At 46.7% G+C, this 26561-nt stretch overlaps 2 protein-coding genes across 5 annotated transcripts in view; both read left to right on the top strand.

Annotated features, from left to right (window-relative positions):
* Positions 1-229: 229 nt before the first annotated feature.
* Positions 230-26561, top strand: part of LOC147628979 (uncharacterized) — a 31545-nt gene continuing 5213 nt past the window's right edge. Inside the window, exons 1-13 of one of the 4 annotated variants that reach the window (XR_015267868.1) lie at positions 230-599; positions 1314-1489; positions 1558-1636; positions 1735-3244; positions 3379-3410; positions 4528-4660; positions 4859-4956; positions 5040-5084; positions 5161-5266; positions 21562-21688; positions 21884-21999; positions 22093-22159; positions 22409-22543. Coding sequence is in view for 3 of the 4 variants with exons in the window: in XM_086812168.1 (XP_086668294.1) it covers positions 597-599; positions 1314-1489; positions 1558-1636; positions 1735-3244; positions 3379-3410; positions 4528-4660; positions 4859-4956; positions 5040-5084; positions 5161-5266; positions 21562-21688; positions 21884-21999; positions 22083-22159; positions 22409-22543 (2637 nt within the window). In the remaining variant the exon portion in view is untranslated. Of the gene's footprint in view, positions 600-1313; positions 1490-1557; positions 1637-1734; positions 3245-3378; positions 3411-4527; positions 4661-4858; positions 4957-5039; positions 5085-5160; positions 5267-21561; positions 21689-21883; positions 22000-22082; positions 22160-22408; positions 22544-26561 lie in introns of those variants that run through there. The other 3 variants (XM_086812168.1, XM_086812169.1, XM_086812170.1) reach the window with 3 other exon arrangements.
* On the top strand, positions 13522-21123 carry LOC147628980 (uncharacterized). The gene is made up of 2 exons (XM_086812173.1): positions 13522-19980; positions 20215-21123. The coding sequence occupies exon 1, from the start codon at positions 14551-14553 to the stop codon at positions 15226-15228; it is 678 nt and encodes a 225-aa protein (XP_086668299.1). The 5' UTR covers positions 13522-14550; the 3' UTR covers positions 15229-19980; positions 20215-21123.

Raw genomic sequence — 26561 nt, forward strand, 5'->3', positions numbered from 1 at the left:
GTTTCTAAAGATGTTGCCTTTTGTTAAGTTTGCAATGTTGAAGTCTGCAATGCCTATTTTGCGGGTAAAGGTTAGCAAGGTTTAGAAAATGTATAGACAACGAATGGTAATATTTAAGTTTCTATGATGTTAAGTTACATTTAAACGCATGAATGCCCTTTGCAACCAATAAAAAATGGAGTCGTCTAATAATGCAAAAAGCGTAAAAAGTTAACGAGATTTTTCTTTTAAAAAAAAGTTATTTCAAATTTTCTCCGGTTCATCTTCATAGGCTGGTGGCCTGTGGTTGATGAAAGCCAAAAAGAAAACAAAAGCTTGACTATCGACTCGAGAAGGCTATGGCGGGCTTCGATTGTCGGAGTAAAGCCACACCAATCCCTCAATGGCAGAAAAGCTGCCCTATTCTCTTCAAGCCTTTTTCTGTGCTTTAAAAAAGCAGGCAGAAAAGCCTTCCAACGCTAGAAAAAGCAGGAAAGCAACACCATCTGCAGGCCCATTTTCTTGCAGTTTTCTCATCAGAAACGGCAGCTTGTGAACTCAACAGAAAACGGAAATTTCGGCTTCAATTTGTTGATCAGAAACGGCGTCTTGCAACAATGGTGAGAGCTTTCTCTGCTTTGCTTTTTATGCTTTTCTGGTCATGAATTTTCTCAATTCTAAAGGCCGTGTGGTCATGTGAGAGAGAATTGAGGCCACATGTTCTTGATCATATGGAGATCATCTTTATCATATCACTGCATTCTTGTTTGAACCTTTTGCTGCCAGTTTTTCTCATCACTCTAGCGTGTAAACGAACTGGTGGGAAAAGACACGATGACCTTAACATGCAAGGCTTAGGGAAAGGATGGTGCCAGAATGTATCTGTTATGGTTGGCATCAGAAACAGCTTGTAACAAGTAAAGTAGGTGTAAAGATGCCATACACTCATTCTCGAAGCCTTTCTCTAACCAACAGAAGAAGCTTGGTTCGATACGGCATGCCATGCACTAGTTGTTTTGTAATCAAAGTAGTCTTTAGATTTTTTTGTGAGCTCAGTATACGTTCTCCCCTAGCTGTAGGGTTTGCTTCATAAAGGTTCCATTCATCTTAAGAGCAGGGTCAGCTGTGAGCTTTTTTGCGCCCCAAACTTCCTTGGCGAGTTATGCATACTCCTTTAAAGGGCTTGCGATTTAGGTCACTAGGATCTAATGAAAAGCCTATCTTGCTTTCAACTGAAAGGCAGTGGGATGAAGGCGATGAAGTGCAGGGTAAACACTATATGAAGATCGTTACACCGATTGCTAGTCCTTAATCATTTTCTCTTTTTTGGACAGGGTTTTATGGTTGCAAGGCCATCTGTTACCATCTCAGGGCACCTATATACCTTTTCAAGAAATAGACTCGACATGATGGTCCACTTTCGTAGCTCATCTATGGGCATTCCCGTTTCAAGCTCCAAATCTTATAGTGGCCTACCACTATGTGTGGAAACCATAGCTGTATCAGAAAGGTGATTCACATTCTACCTAGTGGTTGATGATTTGGTTTACAGGTGCCTAAGACCTTGTAAATATCTAGTTTCAGGCACTTGCAACCAGGTCTATCCAGGAGGAGCAGATGTGATGGTAATTGTACTTCACGAGCGGCTGGGGCAGAGGTATATAACTCATTGAAAGCTTCAATATCCAAATCAGTGATTGGGTATTGTAGATTTGGAACCAGTAATTATTATATACTGTGTTGCTGTTTCATTAGGAAGGTGACCAAGGCGTTTCAGAAGCAGAGCTGGCTTTGAAGGGGTTGGTTATGACTTCTGGTGAAGGGCTACCTGGACAAGGTGTGGATCTTGATGACGAAGAAACGTTAAGAGAAGCGTTGGTGGTGGCACATGCTAGGATGGTTGCTGCAGAGATTGCGAAGGCTGAAGCATTGAAAGCTTTAGCCCAAGCAGAAGCAAAGCAACAAGAGTATGCCGTTACTGTGGTTCAAGCTTCAGAATCAGCTATGCAGGAAATGCAAGCTGCAAAGGAATCCTTCAACACAGAACTGCAAAGCATTATTGAGCAAAAGCTTGCAGTAGAATCAGAGTTGGTGCTTGCCAGGCAAGATGCCATAGAATTGGCGGTGAGGGTTGACAAAGTTGCTGACTCCATTATTGAAGAGGCCACTGCTCATCTGGCTGAAGAAGCACATCTGAAAATAGCTGCTGCCAAAACTTCTGCTGCAGAAGCCGCTGTCACAATAGAAGAAAGAATAAAATCTGCGGCTCTTGATACTGCAAATGCAATGATCAGAGAGACAAGGGATGCAATTGAGAAATCATTTGCAGATTTGGAAGCAGCCAAAGTTAAGGCGCATAAGTCAGAGATTGCACTTTTTCAAAGGATGCAAATTTTGGATGATATGGTTCTTAAAGAAGCTTCAGCCCTTGGTTTGCAGCAAGCAGCCTCTAGCTTACAGCAGCAGCTACAGGCTTCTGACAGTGAGATCCAGCGGCTTCAAGCCCAAGTTAAGGCCGTTTCTGCACGGGCTGAAGCGGCCGAGTCCCGTGCTACTGTGGCTGATGAAGCCCTGCAACAGTTCCAAGAAGCAGCAAACCGTAGTGCACAGGAACATGAGGAAAGTGCGAGAAGAGCACTAGAAGCCCTCAAGGTTGCTGGTGCAGCTCGTTTAGAGGCTGCCAGGTCTGCTTTTAAGGCTGATATTGAAGTTCTTCAATCTGCATTGACTACAGTTCAAAAAGCAGAAAAGTCTCAGGAACTAGCATACATGAGAAGGTATCAGGCATTGGAGCGGTCACTAGCTGCAACTGAAACATTGGCAAAGGCATGGGAGGAGCGGGCCTTGGCAGTTGAAGGGCTATTGCGAAAATCTAGGGAAGAAGGTGCTGATGCAGTTGAAGCGAGTGGAGGCATTGAGGGCATAATGACTGGTGGTCGAATTGAGACATTGCTAGGCAATGATTCACGAAAGTGGGATTTACTAGCTAATGGACCTAGAAGGGATACTCCGGATTGGATGGTACGCAGAATTGAGGTGGCATTGCAAGGCTTACCTCCTAGAAACCTTGGCCAAGTTGAGGAAGAACTTGGTGTGAACTTGCAATTGCCTGGGCCTGAAGAAGTGTGGTGTATAGCAACTGCTAAGGTGAAAGAAGATGTGTATACAAAGCAGGCTGCAGAGAAAGAGGCGATTGATGAGCAAAGACGCGTTTTGGAGAAAACTTTGAAAAAGAAAACTGTTTGGAGGCCGCAGCAGGCTTCAGGTGAGGCTGCAGCCAAAAAATCTGGTTTATTCAGGGCATATAAGGTGAACTGGCACTAAGAACAAGAATGACTAGGATGAACTATTGCTTTCATTTACATTTTATTTTGCATGGTTATTGTTGATTTTTGGCAGAGTCTGGAACTGGGTCAGGACGGGAGATTGTGGTATGTGAGCAGTTTCGCTTTACCTTACGCTTTTTATGCCACTTTCTCTGTCATAGCATGCATCTAGGAGATTAGGCTTCACATTTTTAGGTAGACATGCCCCTTTCTTAATCTTTGCCATACATAAGGTACTTGGTCTGCCTTCCTTTGGAAAGTTTCACAATCTACTTAGAACAAAAGGTTGATTGCTGTGTGCTGCTTGGTTATATGAGACTCTAAACTTTAATGCATGCTCCTTTGGAGAACTAAGGTGGGCTATCAAGCAGGAGCGCCCTGCTGCTGGATGATCACCCACCTCCCCACTTGTGTCCTTTCCCTTGCCTTCCGCCTCTCTGCTGCCCGCGTGTTCTTCTTCCCCCCACCGCTTTCTTCTCCCAATCTTGTACCTCCCTTTCTAACACGATGTTTCCCCACACATGGGAGAATGGTGCTAGTATGCTTTTGATTCCACCTGATGCAGGAGATAATATCACCATGTCCACAGTTAGCCATTTGATTATGCATTTTGAGTGCTCAAGTTGCATCAGGCTTTGGTGTCATAGCACATAGTCTATGCTATGCATGATGAAGTTGATGATTTGAAGCTTTGTGAGTAGTCTCTCATGGAGTTGAGATTTCACTTAATTTTTTTTGAACCTTTTGTTGGTATACGTATTCTTATGCCATGTCCATGTGATGCAGGAGATGATATCACCATGTCCACAAGTAGCCATTTGGTTCTGCATTTTGAGAGTTCAATTACCATCACACTTTCTTATGCTGTAGCCTTTTTATGATTCCTTCCTTTATGTTTGAAGTGGAACCCCATTTTTTTGCTGATGATATTCTGTTATTGCTTTCTTTCATCAACAATAGTATGCTCTTGCACCTTTATATTCTCCCACTTGCATGTTTACCTATGATATAGTGCTTTTTAGAAATTGACTTTGAAACAATTCTATATGCAAATGATAGTGCCAAGGTGCATTGCTTATATTGTGTTGGTTAATCATTTATAAAAAGAAAAGAAGTACCAGAGTAATGAAATGCATAAAAATGTAATGTTCAGTACTTCAAAAAACAGATATCCTTTGTCTTAGATTGAGTTCAATGCATTGGAAGCCTTGTGGTATTGCAGTTTCAAGGTTTTAATTGGGAAAGCTGGAGGAAAAAGTGGTATCTTGATCTGGGACCCAAGGCGGCAGATCTGTCCAGTTGTGGGATAACCACAATATGGTTCCCTCCTCCAACTCAATCAGTCTCACCTCAAGGTCATACTTTCTCCATTACAATTACTGACATCTCTGTTTGCACCTACTGTTTGGCCTCAAGTGAGATAATGTAGAAGCACTTTTGCAGTAGCTCTGATCTGTTTTAAGTGCTTTGAAAGGGCTGACCTTCTGTTTCAAGTGTAGGTGTTAGACTAATAAATACTTTTATATTTAACCTTTACGTCAAGGTTTTGGCAGGTTACATGCCGGGTGATTTGTACAACTTAAATTCTTCTTATGGTAGCGAAGAAGAGCTCAAGAGCTGTATAGAAGAGATGCATAACCATGAGCTGCTGGTGCGTACTGATGCTGCTCGTGTCCCAGATCATCTGCTTGCTTGTTTCTTTTATCTTAATATTTTTAAATTGATATTACACAGGTGCTGGGAGATGCTGTTTTAAACCATCGATGTGCTCAACACAAGGTATTCCAATTGATAAAACAGTCCTATCTGAAGCTTTTTGCCACAGTTGAGAGCTAACTTACTCATATCAATGCAGGGACCAAATGGTGTTTGGAATGTTTTTGGAGGGAAACTTGCATGGGGTCCAGAAGCTATTGTAAGAGATGATCCCAACTTTCAAGGCCGTGGAAATCCTTCTAATGGTAATTGCTTTATGATTGGCCACAACAAGTGCCCTGATTGAAGGTATGGGTGGCAGTTCACAGTTGTAACTTATTTTTAGCAGCTATCATGGGAGACAACAAGTCTCTGCTCGTGTGTGCTACACAAAATTGACCTTTTTTTCCAAGCAAAAGATCCTCCAAGGAAGTACACCTGAAATAACAGATAAAAATTTAATAATGCAGTTGAAATTTAGGAAAAAAAAGGTTTTTTTTTTGTTTTTTTTTTTTGGGGGGGGGGTGTGATATAAATGAAGAAAATAGACAACAACTCTCCATGTTTTTGGACTTTCAGTCTACTCACAAATTACATGTATTAGCTTTTGGTCTTATGGACACTTTGGGTCCCTATAGACTTTAATATTTACTTTTTCTCTTTCTTTCTATAACATATTTGCATACACAGAGAAAGACCAAAAGATCATGAACGGGAGAACTGGGTTGTTTATATGTGTGTGTTGCAATACATATAAAGAGATCAAGTGGAAGCTACAACCGAAAGTGCCCTTTCAAGTTTCACACCATGATTTCTTTTAGTAATACTAGGTTTAATATCTAAAAATCCCCCTTAAATTCAATATTCAAAGGAGCGTGAGATGTGAAGGGTATTCCACATTTTTGTAAATCGTTTACCCCTTCAATCTCATCAGTGATACATAAAAAGAAAAAAATGTTGACGTAGAACTGATTTAGAATGTTCAATGCATTTTGATGAAAATTGCTTGATATTGTTGATGCAGTCACTAGCAGCACCATGAAGGATCCATCAACTGTAAGCATGAGAATCACCATAAGCATGAGAATCACCATGAAAGATCCATCAACTGTAAGCATGAGAATCACCATAAGCATAAGTATGAGAGACTCCAAGAGACAGCGCGATCTTTATAAGCATGAACATAATGATCAATTCTTTCTATTTGCTGCTTCCCTTAGTGCTAGGCTTCATTATGGATGAGTCTGCCCTGCATCTCCGGAGGTTTGACAGACACTCAGTACGAAGGACTTTGTGTGAATATATGCTCTTATGTGTGTGTGTGTGTGTGGAGTGCGTGTGTGAAAGCATATCTTGATACAGAGTTCTACACCCACTATTGGGCACTGATGATGTTAGTGGGGATGTCGTAGTATCTAGTCCATACTATGCATAATGGAGTTGATAGTTATATAGTCTTGTGGGTTGACTACCATGAGTATATAACATGCACGTTCCTAAAAGGTGAATTTGGGCATGTTCCTGGATTCATCTAGGTATATATATAATGATCAAGAATATGTATAGGCTATCAAGACCTTTATAATCAGCAATAGCATCATAATTATGAATTTGAAGTAGAGCAAAAACATGAGCTTTTTGAACACCAAGAAGACAATCGTTTGCTTGATAACCAATTGCTTGGACCATATAATGACCATATATCGATGAAGTTAAAAATCCATTTACCGTGTCCAACTGCATAAGCCCTTTGAATTGGGCATCATCCGTTAAAAATAACCGCAGTTCTCCAAAAGAAGTCATGTAAGTGTACATTCCATATGTATCATGCAAAATAACTGTATTATAAGAATTTGAATTTGAACAAGGAATGCAGGATTCCTGAAACCAGAAATTAGTTGATCCATTGGAGTGTGGAAGTGAAGGGTTTCATCATCCGAAAAGAAGTAAGTTATTCCAAGCAAAAGCGGTCTCGTAGCGTTGACTTCGAGCTCCCCCCCTCCTGCGTTTTCTGCCTGCGCCCTTCGCCTCCATCTGCGCCCTCTCCTTTTGCCTTGTGCTCTCCTTCCAGCAGCACCCCCCCCCCCCCCCCCCGGTCTTTTCGCGCCTCCCCTTGCTTTGCCAGTGCACCCCCTTCCCCTCTCCTTCTCTGCCCCTGCGCCTTCCCCTCTCCACCAACGCGCGCCCCCCCTCCCCCCTCTCCGCCTCCCCCCCCCCCCCCGCTCTTTTCACGCCTCCCCTTGCTTTGCCAGCGCACCCCCTTCCCCTCTCCTTCTCTGCCCCTGCGCCTTCCCCTCTCCGCCAACGTGTGCCCCCCCTCCCCCCTCTCTGCCTTCCCCCCCCTCCCCCCCCCCCAGCCCCTCCCTCTCGCCCTTTCCTCAGCCCGCTCTCTCTCTCTCTCTCTCCCCCCCCGTTGCCTCTCCTCCATCTCCTTTGCCCCCTCCGCCGTCTAGCTCTCTTCTCCTGCACACACACCCCCCCTCTGTCTTGCCCTTCCTCCCCAATAGCCTCTCCTCCGTTTCCCTCGTCCCCTCAATGGTCTTCAAGTAGCTCTCTCAGTTCTTGGGTTTTTTATTCTCTCGGCAAGTCTCGGCTTTTTCCGGTCTTCACCCTCAAGAGGACTCCAGCTCCGTCATCCATGACCGAGGCTGCCATTACTTGCTTATCCTTTTCAGAAGCAGATCTTTAGCTTCTCGCTACGACTGTTGCATCATTAGAGGCCTCCACTCTGGTATGTAAGATTGTCGGTAGTTGCCCAACACGCGGACAACTCAGAGATCTTTTGCAGGTGAGCCTCATTGGTGGGCCTGCAAAGATCACAGACATTCATCCTTTGGGATGTGGTTACTATTAGGTTGAGTTCGACTCGCCAATAGCGTCAGATCGAGTCATGCAGCTAAGCCCCGTTGCATTGCGTATGGCCTAGGCCTTCTTTGCACGATGGCAGCACGGCTTCGACCCTACGTTTGACCCATTGGCTAGCATGTCGAGCTTTCCAGTGACAGTCTGCTTCCCAGGCCTTAGGAAGGAATACCTTTCTCTTCTCCCGGTGATCGGAGGAGCCATTGGGAGAGTGATGGAACCCCCCCCCCCCCCCACTGTTGCCTTGTCTCTTGCACGGGCGGTCGGAATTCCATCCCTTCCTATTTGTATTGCCTTGCCGGAGACAATGCCTCATGTCATATCTATACCATGCCTTCGGGGCGACCCCATCATTGAGCGAGTGGAGTACTCAGGCCTCCCGGGCGAGTGTTTCATTTGAAGGTAGATGGGCCACCTCGCCGGAGCTTGCCCTCGGCACCAGGCCGGGAGACCGCCTCTGGTGGTCCTCCCCCTGGTCCCCATTCAAATTCTCACTAGGGGGTAGAGAGAGGCTGGCCCACGCTCGGGTCGTCATCTGACTACTAGAGCTGAGTGTTGCCGCCGTGCACGCCAGGCTGGTAGAGCGTAGGAGGATTCGGTTCTGTCAAAGAACCGTTTCGAGCATTTACCACAGCACCCACCCGTCGGTGATGGGCCCCCTCCAGTCACAGAGAGGGTCCCTCCGGCCCCTCCAGTTTGGCGGCTGCTTTCCCGCTGAGATTCCTCCTCTGATTCTCAGATTCCAGTGAGGCCAACTAGCCCCATTGATTTCTCGACGAGGCCCCCTCAGTGTTAGCATATTCATCCTCAGATTCTGCTCTTTTATGGTGCCCATTTGGTCCCTTTTGCATGGCCCTTGCTTGTGGGCTGGCCACCCCTTTTTCTACTATTTTTCTCGGATTTTTCCTAGCCTTTCTGGCACTAACCAGTTAGCCATGTCTAGTAGCTCCAGTCGGCCTGTTTTGCAGCTCTAGTCGGCCAGCATTCCCTTACTATAAATAGTGGGTGCTGGCCTCTCTTTTCTTATTCAGTCTCGTACATATTTTGCTCCCTCACTTATGAGACTATCTGTGTCTCTTGCTTGGGACTGTTTTGCTTCAGTATATTCAGCATAGTTCTCTCCATATCTCTCGCTCTCTCTCTTGCACTCTCTGTTCAGCACATTCTAGTGCCACTCTGTTTCCGCTCTGTGCTTTCTTTCATGGTATCATCGCTCCTGGTTTAGCAACCTCTTTGCTACCCAGATTCAGCCCTGTTTTCAGCACCTTCTCCTTTGCATTTTTCTCCCAGATCCACAGCCCTTGCTGCTGCATTTTCTGGACAGCAACTTCTGGTCACTTCTCCTCCAGTTTTGGCTTCTCCAACTGCAACCATCTGGCGTTTTCTGATCAGTGTTTTTTTAAGATTGGACATAGGCGGCCTGTTTTCTACAGGACAGCAGCCTTCTGTGCTGCGCTTTCCTCTCTAGTGGCCCTTTCCCCTTTGCAAAGGGGGCTTGTGGTGTTGCAGGCTTTGGTGGCACTCTTGGTACCTGTGGAGGACACTTCTTCTTCAAGAGTTTGTGCATTTTTTGAGATTGAGCCCAAGCTTTTGTGATGGCTGCACCGACTTCTCTTCATATGTTTGCTGAGTCTGCCAAGTTGGATGGTTCCAACTACACCCTATGGAAGGTGAAGGTGAAATCGGCCTTGCGTGGCGTGGATCTCTGGGATTGGCTTATTACACTAGCCAATGCCACCCCTCCCACCCTTGCTTCCGGTGGTGCGACTCAGGCACAGATTGATATTTGGCAGTCGAATGATAGACGCGTTTTCTCCTTTCTGATGTTGAATTGTCAGGATGCTGTTCTCTCTCATGTGCGTACAGCAGATGCTGCACATGAAGTTTGGAAGGCTTTTGCAGATCTCTATGAGATTAAGTCTCCGGGTCGGATTTTGGCGTTGGAAAAGCAACTTATGAACTTATCAGTTTCTGCCTTCATCTTGAAGATGAAAGATCTTTGGGACGAGCTTGCTGTTTGTGGCAAGAACATCTCCATAGAGGATATGGCTATTCGGCTGCTCTCCAAACTTCCAGAGAGGCTTGATGCATACTTTCAGTCTCTTGTTTCTTCTCCTCGTCCTGTTCCAGTTACTTGGGAGGAAGTTCTCCTCTCCGTTATGCAGATTGAGTCTCGCTTTGAGGAGCGGACTGGCACCTCTGGTGGCCCTGATGGAGCTTTGGCAGCACGAGATAAAGGGAAGACTCAACAAAAGAAAGGAAAAGGGGGTTCTGACAAGAACTCCAAGGATTCCGACAAGGATAAAGACAACAAATCTTCGAAGAATAAGGACATTGAATGTCATTATTGTGGCAAGAAGGGTCACAAGTCACCCCAATGTCACAAGAAGAAGCGTGATGAAGCAGCAAAGAACTCTTCCTCAACGGTGGTGTCTCAACCCAAGAAGGATGATGGCATTCTTCTCTTAGCAGGTACTCGGCATATACTTGCTCTTGTGACTTCTCAGTCACGGTCTTGGATTGTTGATAGCAGTGCTACTGCTCAAATGACACCCCATCGAGATTGGTTCGAGGACTTCACTGCCAGATTAGGCGAGATCACTTTGGGTGATTCTTCTTCTGTGCCCATGCATGGACATGGCACTATCCCCATCTTCCGTTCTGACGAGGACAAAAGGTACTTCTCTGACGTTCTGTATATTCTAGATTTGGCTTTTAACCTTTTGTCAGTGAGTGCTCTTACAGCTTAGGGTGCGGAGGTGATCTTTTCTCGTTATGAGATTACCATTCGTGATAAAGCGATTGGTAGCATCTTGGCTCAGAGAGTCCAAGATAGTGGTCTCTACAAGTTGACCGCTCTGCTTTCTTCTGGTGCTTCTTCTGCTCTTTGGCATGCTCGGTTTGGCCATTTGAGCTATCAGCTTTTGCAGCGAGCTTTGAAGGATGGGTTGGTTGAGGGATTACCGACCATCAAGGCCCCATCTTCTGCCTGTTCCTCTTGTTTACAGGGGAAGCAACACCAAGCCCTCTTTCCGAAGGAGGCGACACACAGATCTTCGACATCACTTGCTCTCATTCATGCAGACTTATGTGGTCCTATGAGTACCGCGTCTTTGAGTAAGGCATTGTACATGCTTGTGATGGTGGATGATTTTACCAGATATACTTGGGTTTTCTTTCTGAAGACCAAGGATGAGACTTTTCAGCACTTCTGTGATTGGAAAGCTGAGGTGGAAAAAGAGACCGGTCACTCGGTCAAGGCTCTCAGGACCGATGGAGGGGGTGAGTTCACATCCCAGGAGTTTCAGCAATATTGCAAGACACATGGCATTCGGAGACAGCTTACTACATCATATACTCCATCAAAGAATGGAGTTGCCGAGAGAAAGAATAGGACCATTATGGAGATGGCCAGTGCTATGCTTAAGCATTCTTTATTACCTCAACGTTTTTGGGCTGATAGCCTCTTGCATTATTTTCTTGGCTTTGAGATTTGGCAGACCTCGAAGGGCATTTTCTTCTCTCAGCAGAAGTACACTCAGGAGATTCTCGACAGATTTCAGATGACTAGGTGCAAACTAGTATCTTCTCCTATGGATATTGGTGAGAAGCTTTCTTCACTTGATGGTTCTCCAGGGACTGATCATGGACAGTATCGGGTTCTCGTCGGTTGTTTGGTATGGTTGACCTACTCCCGATTGGACATATGCTTCGTAGTCAGTTTATTGAGTTCCTTCTCATCCAAACCCCGTCAGCAGCATTGGCAGTGTGCTCTCAGAGTTCTTCGGTACTTGCGTGGCACTTTGGATTTTGGCATCTTTTATGGCCAAGGACGCACTCTTGTTGGATGGTCTGTGGGCTGGAGATCCAGATACACGGCGTTCGTCGACCACTGGTTGTGTTTTTCCACTTGGGTCTGGAGCCATTTCTTGGAGCAGTAAAAAGCAGCCTACTGTGGCGCTTTCCTCTACCGAGGCGGAGTACCGTGCAGTTTGTTATGCTGCATGTGAGGCGATATGGTTGCAGAGATTATTGGAGGAGCTCGACTGTCCTCCTACCGGATCTACTCTTCTTTGGTGTGACAATCAGAGTTGCATCGCCATTGCCAAGAACCCTGTGTTTCATGCTCGTACGAAACACATTGAGATCCAGTATCACTATGTTCGTCAACAGGTTCTTGCTAGAGATTTGTGTTTGGAGTATTGTCCTTCCGTGGAGAATGCTGCAGATTTGTTGACCAAGCTGGTTTCTCAGGCTTCCTTGGCTCCTCATCTTTGGATTCTCGGAGTTTGTTCAGCATCTGGTGTTGAGAAGCTTACATCTACTATATATAGTGGGTGCTGGCCTCTCAACTCTTTGCATGATGGCAGCACGGCTTCGACCCTACGTTTGACCCATTGGCTAGCATGTCGAGCTTTCCAGTGACAGTCTGCTTCCCAAGCCTTAGGAAGGAATACCTCTCTCTTCTCCCGGTGATCGGAGGAGCCATTGGGAGAGTGATGGAACCCCCCCCCCCCACTATTGCCTCGTCTCTTGCACGGGCGGTCGGAATTCCATCCCTTCGTATTTGTATTGCCTCGCCGGAGACAATGCGTCATGTCATATCTATACCATGCCTTCGGGGCGACCCCATCATTGAGCGAGTGGAGTACTCAGCCTCCCGGGTGAGTGTTTCATTTGAAGGTAGATGGGCCAGCTCGCCGGAGCTTGCCCTTGGCACCAGGCCAGGAGACCGCCTCTGGTGGTCCTCCCCCTGGTCCCCATTCAAATTCTCACTATTGGGTAGAGAGAGGCTGGCCCACGCTCGGGTCGTCATCTGACTACTAGAGCTGAGTGTTGCCGCCGTGCACGCCAGGCTGGTAGAGCGTAGGAGGATTCGGTTCTGTCAAAGAACCGTTTCGACCATTTACCACAGCACCCACCCGTCGGCGATGGGCCCCCTCCAATCACGGAGAGGGTCCCTTCGGCCCTTCCAATTTGGCGGCTGCTTTCCTGGTGAGATTCCTCCTCCGATTCTCAGATTCCAGTGAGGCCAACTAGCCCCATTGATTTCTCGACGAGGCCCCCTCAGTGTTAGCATATTCATCCTCAGATTCTGCTCTTTTATGGTGCCCATTTGGTCCCTTTTGCATGGCCCTTGCTTGTGGGCTGGCCACCCCTTTTTCTACTATTTTTCTGGGATTTTTCCCAGCCTTTCTGGCATTTACCAGTCAGCCATGTCCAGTAGCTCCAGTTGGCCTGTTTTGCAGCTCCAGTCGGCCAGCATTCCCTTACTATAAATAGTGGGTGCTGGCCTCTCTTTTCTTATTCAGTCTTGTACATATTTTGCTCCCTCACTTATGAGACTATTTGTGTCTCTTGCTTGGGACTGTTTTGCTTCAGTATATTCAGCATAGTTCTCTCCATATCTCTCTCTCTCTCTCTTGCACTCTCTGTTTAGCACATTCTAGTGCCACTCTGCTTCCGCTCTGTGCACTCTTTCACTCAGCAGCCTCCCTTTTCGATGGATCACCCCCAACCGCTCCCTTCTCCTTCCTCTCGGCCGCTTCCTCTCCCTCCTCCACCTCCCCCATCCTCGCCTCTGACTTTTCTCGTAAGGGCCCCCTCTGCCCCGTCCTCTTCCTCTACCCCCCCCCCCCCCCCCCCCCCCCCGGAGCACTCCCGCCGCTCTCTAGCGGCGCCCAACTTGAGTGGAGGCAGTCCACGAGTTCCATTCGCCACTTGATCCATAGTGAGGACTCGCTCGGTGAGGACTCTCTTGCCAGAGTCCCTTGGTGGGCCCCGGGGCTTCTAGTGGATTACAGTTTCTTCCGTTGCCTTCCCGTGGAAGGGACATATCTTTTTGAGGAGATAGTAGCGCCCATTGAGATATGTGTGGTGTTACATCATTCCAGACCTTCTACGCTAGAGAGTGGCGCGATGATCTTCTCTTTTCCTTTGAGTGCAACCCCGGAAACGGATTGGGACTCGGAGTAGGTGGCTGGCACAATTCAGGGGCAGGCAGTTGATCTTTCACACCATCTTCACGATCTTTGCATTAGTGATGTGCTCACCCACCTTTGGCCCTTGGCTAGGATGGAGCTGGGAGGCTCAGGCCATAGGAACCAAGACTGGGAGGTAGTAGCCTCCAGCCTGGAGGTGCTGCTCTTTGTGTTCCTACATATCTCAGTCGCAGTACCCCTCCCCCCCCCTTACAGATACGTCCATTGTGATCGATGGAGTTCGGAGTATGCCTACTCACGCGCTCGGACAGAGTGGCGACACATGGAGGACAGGATCCGTGCCCCCAAGACTGATAGTGATTACTCCCCATCTAAACCCACGCCCAAGACTCTTCGAGTGGAGGGTAGTTCCAATAGTTCCGCCTCCCACAGAGATTGATATGCGGATAGCCTCATGGAACATTCAGGGTTTAGGGGGGCCTCATTGCTTTTAGAGGCGAGGCGTCCTCAAAGGCGAGCTTCACAGAGCTACAGTTGGGGGATCCATCGATATTCTTTTCCTCCAAGAGCACCACCTCTCTGAGGGGCATTCCCACTGCTGCGGGAAGATTTTACCAAACAGGAGCCACACTTTCTGGTCTCTCTCGGGGACGCGGGGAGGAGTTTGTATTTCTGTCAGTGAGCTCTTATCGGTAGTGACAGGCTCAGCTGTCATAGTCCCTAGGCGAGCACAGTGGATTACCGTTATGATTGGAGAGGATTGTGTGGGCTTCCTCGATGTCTACGCCCCGAACGCCGTAGCAGGTAGAGCCATATTCTGGAGCACAGTTCGTCAGGCCCTTTCTGAGGCTGACTTTTGGTGCATGGGCGAAGACTTTAACATGATAGAGGCAGCAGAGGGACAGACTCGGAGGAGGCACGACCACAGTTTTAGGCACAGAGTACTTTGCATGGGAGGAGTTGATCTTGGCACTCAGGGTCAAGATCCTTGGCATCTTCTAGAGTTTGGGCATAGCCCCGGGAGCCTGTGTTTCTCGCGGTCTGATAGGAGGTGGCCCAACCTCTCTCGACTTGACAGATTTTATGTGGATAAGTGGGCTTGTGGCCGTGGGGACATGATCGACATCTTGGTGGGCACTACTTTCTCGGATCATGCTCCCGTTATTCTGACACTGGAGGACTCCTGGAGGCAAGACATGCACGCGAGCTCTAGGATTCTGGACAGCCTTTTTCAAGGCCCCGAGATTTGCAGCAAGATAGAGCAGATTTGGACGGGATTGGATTTTATCTTAGGCTATGTTGCGTGCATTTTGGATGCGGGCCTTGGTGAGATCAACAATCTTTTTGAGAAAGCAGCTCAGAGCAGATTGGAGGGATTTCGTGAGCAGGAGAGGAGTTTGAGGAGGGGTCTTACTTCTCTTTAGTGGCTTCAGGAGAGTTTTCCCGATAGCCCTTGGATTGAGAGTCAGCTTGCTGCCACCTGTATGGAGATTAGATCCATCGAGGAGAGGAGGATGGAGTACAGATACCATGCCAAAGCTTCCTTTTGGACCTAAGCTGGCGATAGAGTCACGGGAGACTACTTTGAGATAGTAGGTCCCCACAGGAGGAGAGATGGTATTCACAGGTATCATGCCAAAGAGGCTTTTAGAGGGTTTGATACACTTGATTCCTAAGGAGGGTGGTGACAAATTGGAGATCCGGCAGTGGAGACCCATCACCCTTCTTGGGACGGCCTACAAGATCTTGGCCAAGGCCATCAGTTGGCGGAGACTTTAGCCTTTCCTCCGTGACTTGATCCATACACTCAGACAGGTTTTATTCAGGATTGAAGCATTCTGGGCAACATCTTCATCTTCTGGGAGGTGACTGCTTCGGCCAGGATGCGGCAGCAGGACCTCATAGTGCTATTCCTTGACTTTGAGAAAGTTTATGATAGGGTGGATTGGAGCTTTTTGAAGGGCACTATAAGCCGAATGGGATTCCCCATGGAGTGGATCCATGTGGTTTTAGGACTTTACTCAGCCTCTCACAGCCAGGTTCTCATTCAGGGAACTCGTGGGCGACAGGTTTCCCAGTTCGGCAAGATGGTCCTCTGGCACCTTACCTTTTCCTATTTGTCACCGAGGCCATGAGCAGTTTCCTTGCAGCCAGGAGATAGGGCTTCAGGGATTGCATCTCTTCTTCCGTTCACAGGAGGAGCTGCTGGACTCAAAGTTTGCAGATGATACAATCGCTTCCCTTTTGGAGATGTTGGGGATCTTCAGAGATTTGTTGAGGCGATTGAGATCTTCTGTTGTGTATTAGAAGCATAGATCAACTGGCACAAGTCGTGTGGTTTTTGGGTAGGCTTTGCACCCGCCCCGACTTGGCGCCCAATTGAGGCTTTCCAGTGGATCCCGACGGGCACTCCAGTTTGCTATCTTGGATGCAAGGTGGGCATTGACATCTCTCCGGAGCAGTAGCTCGCCCCTCTGCTTCTGAGCATTTGGAAGAAGCTTTTGTTCTGGAGTTTTGCGAGGCTCTCCCTAGCTGGTAGAGTGGTGGTGGCAGACCAAGTCCTTACCACCATGTGGTACATCACTTCTTGTTGGCCCTTCTCTCGAGTATGTATTGGCCAGGTTCAGTGTTTGATCTAGAACTTCTTATGGGCCGACAGTGACGGGAGGCTTGCCAGGGCCAAGGTGTGCTTTGACCACCCACGACATAGAGAGGGGCTAGGCATCATTGACCCTGCTATTCAGAGCCGTGCCCTGCTGGGCAAGCTGATTGTTAGAGGACTCCCTCTCGGTGGCGAGCCTTGGAAGGACTTACTCTTGGCCCAGATTTTAGCCCGCACCCCAAGCCTACGGGGCCCGTGGATTCAGCCTAGCTTTTGAGGACAAATTTGTAGACAGTTTACTTCAAGCTTGGGATCACCTCAGGTCGGGCCTTAGGTAGATAGCTCCGGTAGCCTTAGAGGAGCGTCTCAAGCAGCCATTGGTCCTGGAACCCCCTGATCCATTTATCTAGTGGCTATATGTTGGGAGCCAGACCTCATGTATCATGGGGGGCGTTGAGCATGGGACATGCTAGGTCCCTTGGGGATTGGCTTGCACACAGGCAGTTACCCGCTGGAGCTTCAGGAGAGAGGCTTGACTGGGATTCGGGGTGGAGACAGGCTCAGCATCGACATCGACTGTGCTATCCCTCAGGAGTGGCTGACCTCTATCCCAAACTCGACTCCCCCTCTGTGGCTAGGGGTGTTTACTAGGCATGATATTCTTCTGGCAGTCCATGGAGCGGACGAGGGAGTGGTTTGCTCACTTTTTCTATTGGTTCACATGGTAGGCTAGAGAGATCCAAGCCCCTCTTGGAGGATTTCAGTGGTTGCACCTTACAGAAGAAGAAGAAGAAGAAGAATATATTATCGTCCTCGGGAGGCCGAAAAACGGCCCATGGGGTTGATTGGATTTCAAGCGCGGAAGTGACACATAGACCCCCACCTACCAAGGTGTCTAGGAAGAGATTCTGGCGGCTATGGATATGGGAGAGCTGACCTCTCACGCGCCTCCAGTGGGACCTGGGAGAGTGGACTTGGCATGACCCTACTAACTGGGAGGAGACCCCTTTTTTGCATATACAGTGCGGCTAGGCCACAAGATTCAGATGCTAGAGATTGATGGCACCTTGGCAGTACGAGTACATTGGCAGTCACAGGGCCTCTCTCAACAGTTCCTCTTAGATTTTTGGAAGAGACTCTGGGATAGTTTTCGGCCTTGAAAGATCACCCTCTTTCTCTGGCTGATGGCACATAGGAGTTTGGCAGTTGGCACGTGGTTGGCCATTGGAGGTCGACTAGCAGCTTGCACGAGGTGCGGCCGCCCTCAGGAGTCTCAACATCATTGCCTTTGGGATTGCCCGAAGGCTCAACAGGTTTGGCAGTGGATTCTCTGCATCTTCACGATGGATAGGACCTCGACCCGGATCATTTCTTGGGGCACCGTCGCTTGGGCCATAGAGGCTGAGATGGTCGGGGCTTATGAGGAGGATGGTGGGGGGCTTGCCCTTTAGGTCTCTCACCTCCACATTTTGGCAGTACCAATCACAGCCCCATCTACGGACCACTGGAGACCGGGCTCATGTCAGAGATGGGAGATTTGCACTAGTATCAGAGTGTAGCACATACGGCGAGCTAGATGCAGCGAAGCCATAGAGGGTACCCACACTCCGCCTGCGGAGTCCATCAGGAGCATTTGGCTCGACATCATCCATACCCTCTGCGGTCAGTGGGCAAAGTTGCAGGGAGGCTCTAACCGCATGCGCAAGCGGCGGGGAAGCTTTCTTGAGGCTTTGGAGGCCGGGCCCTTTTCTCACCGATAGAGGAGGTGATCTCACTTGGCATTTCAGACCACCTGTGTGGTTATCCCCAGTCCCCCTGTATGAGATAGCCTTATCTTGATAGAGCAGCCAGCCGGAGGGGAAGTGCATCTTTCTCCACCCTTTGATTATTTGATCCCCGCCCTGTACATGAGGTGAGGTTATATCTAGCCCTTCGTGGTTGTATTTGGCCCATCGTGGTTGTTTTTCATTAACTGATAGAAGGATCTTTTTCCTGGAAAAAAAAGAAAAGAAGTAAGTTAAGGAAGAGGCATTAAAACCATTTTGTAGCAGCTGAATTGTGCTATTCTAGACAAATCTTCAAACAAAGGGGAACTCCCTTCTGCTTAGCTTTGAGCTCCTGGCTGTTGATACCCACAAATGAGGCTGGGAGGGAAACTAGCTGGAGGATCTTGAACAGCCACTGAAGCTGTCGAGGCAGTCGTACTTGTACTCGTGAGAGTAGCTGGAATCTTAGGGCATTCATGCTTGGGAGCCCCACAGTGTGGCAGAAGCAGCGCCGCTGCTCCTGTTAGTAATGTTGTACCTCTGTAGGGACAATCTCCCTCCTAAGATGCCCTGATCGGCTTTCTAATTTGGGGTCAACTGTGGTTGAGTCCCTTGCAAACTTGGCACCATTGGTGCCTATAGACTCGGCGGGGTTCTGGGAGGAACCTTGCCCTTGGGTCTTACTACCTTCCCCGTCCTGCCTTACTCCCACTGGAAGGGCCCTTGATAGGGTGGATTGGGACCCAATCTGGTGGCTTTTGTACATTCTCTCAACCCTGCACTCAGTTTTCAGCAAGTGTGATTGCATCGCTGAGCGATGGCCTTGCCATTTTGGTCTTGTCAGATTTGAATCTTCTCAGCTCCTTCGTTGTTTCCTGGTTTCTTGTGGGTGCCATTGACCATGAGCCACAAGTCCCTCATCAAATAAGGACTTAGTTTTTTCTGACATATCAAGAAGTTGATGCCATTGAACTTGTCTATTCCAAAATTTCCCTTTCATATGTTTGGAAAGCCCCAAATCTGATGTTGTCTCATGCGGTAAGTACTCATGGATGAAGACAATACTACACTGAAGATGGGCTGCCATTTTTTGCTGATCTGACCCTTGGATGTGCTGCATCTTCTGACCCAATCTGGTGGCTTTTGTACATTCTCTCAACTCTGCACTCAGTTTTCAGCAAGTATCATTGCATCACTGAGCGATGGCCTTGCCATTTCGGTCTTGTCAGATTTGAATCTTCTCAGCTCCTTCGTTGTTTCCTAGTTTCTTGTGGGTGCCATTGACCATGAGCCACAAGTCCCTCATCAAATAAAGACTTAGTTTTTTCTGACATATCAAGAAGTTGATGCCATTGAACTTGTCTATTCCAAAATTTCCCTTTCATATGTTCGGAAAGCCCCAAATCTGATGTTGTCTCATGCGGTAAGTACTCATGGATGAAGACAATACTACACTGAAGATGGGCTGCCATTTTTTGCTGATTTGACCCTTGGATGTGCTGCATTTTCTGACCCAATCTGGTGGCTTTTGTACATTCTCTCAACTCTGCACTCAGTTTTCAGCAAGTGTGATTGCATCGCTGAGTGATGGCCTTGCCATTTCGGTCTTGTCAGATTCGAATCTTCTCAGCTCCTTCGTTGTTTCCTGGTTTCTTGTGGGTGCCATTGACCATGAGCCACAAGTCCCTCATCAAATAAAGACACAGTTTTTTCTGACATATCAAGAAGTTGATGCCATTGAACTTGTCTATTCCAGAATTTCCCTTTCATATGTTCGGAAAGCCCCAAATCTGATCTTGTCTCATGCGGTAAGTACTCATGGATGAAGACAATACTACACTGAAGATGGGCTGCCATTTTTTGCTGATTTGACCCTTGGAAGTGCTGCATTTTCTGCTCTACAAGCTCTGGTGCTTGCATTTTGCTCTAGGGCATAGTTGGAACAACAAATGGACCTCTTCTTCCTTGCGTTAATGACGAATGCTGGCTGCCAACTGTATCCCCAGCTGGATAGCACTTATGACCTGTGTTTCCTTCTGCAGGCTGCCAAATGATGGTTTTGCTTCAGCACTGCTGTGGGGTGCATGTAGACCTCCTGTAGCTTGTGTTTATGTCTGAAAGGCTGCTCTACTGATAGTTGTGCGCAACCATAGATGTGCAAGATTGATGAGAGATGGATCGGGACAGCAGTCACCTCACGGAGAGGTACATGGGGCAGTGCACAGACTGAGAAAAAATCCAGAGCTTCATATGGAGAAAAAAACGCAGCATAGCATGAGAAAAATGCACAGCTTCATATGGGGAAAAAACGTAGAGGAACTGGCTATGGTGGCTCTGATACCATGTTAATATTCATGGTGCTAGGATGGAGCATGTGCAAAGAGAGTGATGAAGGATCAAGCCATGACTATGGTGGATGGAGGATAGCCATGGTGAGTGTGTGTGTGTGTGTGTTGAGAGAGAGAGAGAGAGATGACAAAGCTCAAGAGAGAGATTGCACAACTCAAATGATACTCCAACGTTATTAGAGAAAGATTGCACAACTCAAACGATACTCCATGTTATTAGAGAACCTCCCGAGTACGTGCTTTTATAGGCATCAAGCCTTATCTTCTGACCTAAATTTTAACAAGGGCAGTTCACACCAACTAACTCTGAAATACCCAATAAGACCGCCATTGGTGCAGTAGATGCAGTGCAAGTTGCAGCATTGGTGGTTAGTGTTTGAGGTAGCCGTTGGGTAGGTAGCCACTGCTCTTGGTCTTTTTGGGTGTCGCATCTGGTGGTGACTACCTAGAGGTGTCACACTTGGTTGTCTTGGCTGTTGAGACTGGAGTGTCGGTAGTTTGGAGTACTACTTTTCCGGTCGTCCTGAAATGCTGCTTTTTCCACAGGCACCCCCTTTCCTGATATAACTGGCGTTTCTGAAAACATTTGGCATTTCGCATTGGAGGTAAATGCTTTGCAGCAATAGCACGGGCTGAGCACTGGCACCTAAGGATGTCTTCTATGCTAAGATTCAGCGATCACATTCTTGTGTTTTGCTTTTTCACTCGGGAAACAGTTGTAACAATTTTTTTTTTGTACAGCAGGATTTAGGGCTGCATGTGTGTACTTGTGTTTGAGTTCAGCTGCACTCTTCTCTCTTTATCTTTGGAAACCCTAGCACATAGGCACAAGTACTCTACAGTTCTAGTATGTGCTAGTGCCTGCCCAAATATGCTAATTTATTATTTATATGAGTAGGCTAGGTATATGCTATGCATAAGCTGAATTGTGCAGGTCTCTCCTGAGACACTTTTTTTTGGTTGTTTGTGTATACAATGTAGCAAGAGAAAAAGTCACCTTGAGCAATGTTTTTTGTGTTTACTAGTACACCTCTATTGCAGGGGACTTTTTCCATGCTGCACCCAATATTGACCATTCCCAGGACTTTGTTCGACGAGATATCATAGAATGGATGAAATGGCTCCGAACTGACATTGGATTTGATGGGTGGCGCTTGGACTTTGTCAGGTTTGTGCTCATGAATGAAAGGACAAATGGTAGAGTTGTTCTGATGTGGCATCCTCTTAACTTGGGAAAGAGGGAGTAAATGTAGTCCCCTTCTACTCCTCCCCCTTCAAACGCATGTTTTCTTGTGCCTCTTTCCTTGTTCACTCCTCTTGTCAACCAAAAGTCTTTGACTACACTTACTGTTTCTATAATCAGGGGATTTTGGGGTGGCTATGTAAAAGAGTACATTGAAGCAACCAGTCCAGCATTCGCAATTGGAGAGTATTGGGACAGTCTAGCATACGAGGGTGGAAATGTTTGCTACAATCAAGGTATCAGTGCTTCTATAGAGTAGTAATAATTGCACTATCAGTGCTCAAGTCAAACAGTGATATTAACATGCTTTGGATCATAGATGCTCACAGGCAGAGGATAGTCAATTGGGTCAACGCCACTGGAGGCACCTCCTCAGCCTTTGATGTGACAACCAAGGTATCCCTGATATTTTTCCCCTTCTCATGTGTCTTTGTGAACCATCTTAGGTGCTGCTATTCTAAGGTGTGGATTCCAGAGTCCTTTGTATCGTCCACTTCTTTGGCAGGAACATACTTTTCTCTTTCAAAGACAATGAAAGACTTTCATTGAAAAATGGCACCGCATGTGTGATTTATTACCATAAACAACAATAGAAGTGGGTAGTGCAAAGCTCTTTTAATTTGGTGTTACATTTATAATTGGTAGGGTATTCTACATTCAGCTCTGCATAATGAGTATTGGCGATTGATTGATCCTCAAGGCAAGCCTCCAGGTGTAATGGGGTGGTGGCCATCACGAGCAGTCACATTTTTGGAAAATCATGACACTGGCTCCACACAGGTTAAAGCTAATTCTTTGTTCTTGTGGTTCTAAACATCTTTGTTCGTCTGCATTTAGTTTGCATTTCTCTGTCTAAAGCATCAAATCCCGTGACAATTTTATAGCATCCTCTTTGCGCAAGTTCTTTATATTTAAAGCGGAGCATTGGTGCAACCGACTGAGTTTCTATCATGTCTTCAGAGGTGAAGGGTAGACTCAGCCATGATAAATGCTAGTAGCCCATAAAAGCATATGTAGCCATATTTTTATTCAGCTTAAGCAGCAACAAGTGATCTCTTCAGCTTGCTCAAAATACAAGAGTCTATGCATGGAGTTTAAAGTGTGAAGCTTTCTGGGTAGACCCTTATGAACTTGGAAAGTTATCATATGCATTCAATTTACAAAATAAAAATGTGATTGAAGACTCAAGTAATAGCAAGGAGACTCTTAAAACTCTTGTAAGTTTTTTTTGACCCCAAGAAAAGATCCTTCAGTAGTCGTAAAAGAGAAACCGTCTGCTCAAAGCGAACTATAGAACGACGGCTAAGTGGGGCCTGGTATTTACCTCCCTCATAAGGGTAGAATAAAAAGTAAAGAGAGGGGCTCCCTCTCTGGCTGGCCACTTTTGAAGGGAGGCTACATGGCAGGGGAAAAGCCACACAGTTGGCCAATAGTGTCAAATTGGGTCATTGCCCTATGTGAAGGAGGGAAAAGCCACACAGTTGGCCAATTGTGTCAAATTGGGTCATCGTCCTATGTAAGGAAGGCACCCAGACTCTAAATGTGAAGGAAGTTTTTTGCAATGACACTGCATGGGCTACCAATCATGAGTAAGGTGCTCCCAGCAACCCCACAAGGTGTGGATGCGCTACCAATCATGAGTCAGGTGCTCCCAGCAACCCCACAAGGTGTGGATGATATCTAACCAGATGGAGCGGATCGTCTCTGCGGGGCAAATGGCGGTGCGGCCAATGATCTCTCAGCAGAGGAAATGCAGTGCAGTCAATTGTCTCTCTGCATCTGGACCTCCATATATGCCAAGTGGTGATGCTGCTGATGATCTCCCATCTCTGGTAGGTCCTAGACCCGGGGGTCCAGTACAATCATTGAGATCTGAAAGTGGGTGAGCTGTAGGGCAAGGACAGTGCCGTCCTATAAAGAGCCGTGCCCTCTTCAGTAGCCCAAGCGATCATGCCCCAGTTGATAAAACGGAGGGCGCTAGGCTCGGATGTGAAGAGCCTAAGGATTTTCTGTTGGAATTATTCGCATTATTTGGAATTTATGGATTTACTTGATGGATATTTATTTTATGTGCAAGCGAGACTGATCACCTCTAACTTGTCACATATTTTGAGCTTATATTATGAATGTCAGTGCAGATCAGTGGCAGGGTTAGTGTGCGGGATGTGCATGGCGATTATTTATTCGACAGTGGCAGTGATATTTTATGTGCACATTAGCGTGCAACATTTTGATATACATTAGTTCTATTTTATGAGTGAACCTTAGAGGGTTCACATTTTTGTATTTAGGCTTATGCAAGCCCAATGTGGAGATCCATATTTTTGGCTACATGTATTTTTGGCTCTTGCTTTTTGTACAAGGAAATATATTTAAATACACCATGAAGAGGACGTGAGCCACTCATGGTGGGGGGAGATTTAACCCATTCTTGTGTTGCGTGCATAGATTTCTTCTATTTTGAGCTTGAGTATTTCTTTCAAGTTGATTTTTAATAGAGGGCCAACCGTGAGCTTCCAATATTGGTATCAGAGCCAGAGAGCCAGGGAACACAGAGAATTGTGCCGTGTACTTTTCTTGTCAGATTTTATTATTATTAAAGTTTTGTATTGGGCACTTAGACGGCCCAGGACTGTTGTCCTTTGCGTGAAGGTGAGAGCCACCGCACGAAACCCGAGAGTGACACCAGTTGTCAGAGCGCCGCCAATCTCCTTGTCTACAATGCACAACAGTGGACAGCGCACCGGTCATCGGAGAACACACGGGCTACCCGCTTGCAGCAACCCCAATCACCGGCAAGAACCCCGATAACAAGCACCGGCAACAGGCGACGGGGACGGCAGCGCGATTCCAACCCTGGCAGATGGACGGGCAGTGTGCACTGGCGACTCCACACCTCCCCACACACCAACGTGGGTGTCTCCCAAGAGACAAAGATAAGATCATTCCTTTCTCCCCCCTTTATACCTACTTCGTTTCTGTTATTCAACGATATGTGGGATTATAAGGTGCCTGCGTGGCAGCCTGTGGTGAAACTGTGAGGAGAAGAAGAATTGGGAGAGCAAAAGAGAAGAAGAGAGAAGAAGAGAGAGAAGAGAAGAAGAAGGAGAGAGAAGAAGTAGAGAGAGAAGAGAAGAGGGAAAAAGAAGAAGAAGGAGAGAGAGAGAGAGGTAGAAAAAAGAAGAAGAAGAAGAAGTATTAAAAAAAATATATATATATATATTCAGCATCGAATCAACAAATTTATTTTTTATTAAAGTCTACTACTAAGCCTTTTTAAGACCTTGCAAAAGCCTTGTTAAAGGCTTCTTTTAAGCTTCCTTCACATAGTAGGAATGTTGGAATTATTCGCATTATTTGGAATTTATGGATTTATTCGATGGATATTTATTTTATGTACAAGCGAGACTGATCACCTCTAACTTGTCACATATTTCGATCTTATATTGTGAATGTCAGTGCATATCAGTGGTAGGGTTAGTGTGCAGGATGTGCATGGATCCATTGGGTTTGCTTCGACGGAAATCTATTGACGCATGACTCGTGGTGGCGATTATTTATTCGACAGTGGCAATGATATTTTATGTGCAACATTTTGATATACATTAGTTCTATTTTATGAGTGAACCTTAGAGTGTTCACATTTTTGTATTTAGGCTTATGCAAGCCCAATGTGGAGATCCATATTTTTGGCTACATGTATTTTTGGCTCTTGCTTTTTGTACAAGGAAATATATTTAAATACACCATGAAGAGGACATGAGCCACTCTCATGGTGCGGGGAGATTTAACTCATTCTTGTGTCGCGTGCATAGCTTTCTTCTATTTTGAGCTTGAGTATTTCTTTCAAGTTTATTTTTAATAGAGGGCCAAACTGTGAGCTTCCAATATTTTCCACTAGATCTACTGGGCCTTTGGGCAATCCCAAAGGCAATGGTGCTGGGTTTCCATAGGGGGGTTGCAGTGACTACAGGGGAAGGCCGTCTTGTGATGGCGAACCAACTACCATCAATGAGGCTGCAGTGCTAGTGAATGCCAATCCTATGTTTAGCAAACACATGGAAGATGAGAGATATAACCTTAATCTATGTATATTTCAAAACATGAATATGTACAATGGTTCTTGGATCTAGACTAAGATTCGTTTCATGCATGCTAACCTATGATGCATACAAAAGATTCTTGTTGTGCTTCACTTGCTAAGGGACAAGAGAGGTAGGTCTTGCTAATCCACAAACGTGCCCTTGTTGCCTTGCTTCTGGTCTTGCAGACTTTGGCATATGGATGCATATTGAAGTGCCTACAAGTGGGAAAGTTGTGTTCAAGTGGGGTTCCCCTTTTCAGTCCGTAAAGTGATGTCCAAAAAGTCATATTACGTGTCCAAACCATGCCCCAAAGGTGTCTCATCCATGCGCACATGCCCTAGGCATGTTGGGCACTTTTTAGGCTGCCCAAACAGGCCATTTCCTGCCTTTTATCTTGCCAAGATAAAGCATGTCCATGTGGTAGTCATAGATGTGATCCAATGACATCCCCTCTTGCTAAACTTGGAGCACTGGGGTACTTCATTCACCTTTGCTTCGATTGCAATGACATTTGCTTCGATTCCACTGGGGTACTCCATCCACCTTTGCATCAATTCCACTCCGGTCTATCTATAGGCATCACTCCATGTTCACTGGCGGATCTGCTTAATCCCACGTAGCCTCATCCTTCTCCTCATTGGATTCTCTTGAAGCTCCTCAGAAATTCATTCTCCAAACAGGATTCAGAGAGCTACACCTCAGGATCTATCGGG

Source organism: Cibotium barometz, chromosome 18 (assembly GCF_041138505.1).
Source record: "Cibotium barometz isolate CiBa-2024 chromosome 18, ASM4113850v1, whole genome shotgun sequence".
In the NCBI taxonomy this organism is placed as follows: Eukaryota; Viridiplantae; Streptophyta; class Polypodiopsida; order Cyatheales; family Cibotiaceae; genus Cibotium; species Cibotium barometz.

Bases quoted from the DNA above. Each gene is read 5' to 3' on its own strand.
- LOC147628980 (XM_086812173.1), top strand. From the start codon at position 14,551: ATGATTGGAGAGGATTGTGTGGGCTTCCTCGATGTCTACGCCCCGAAC.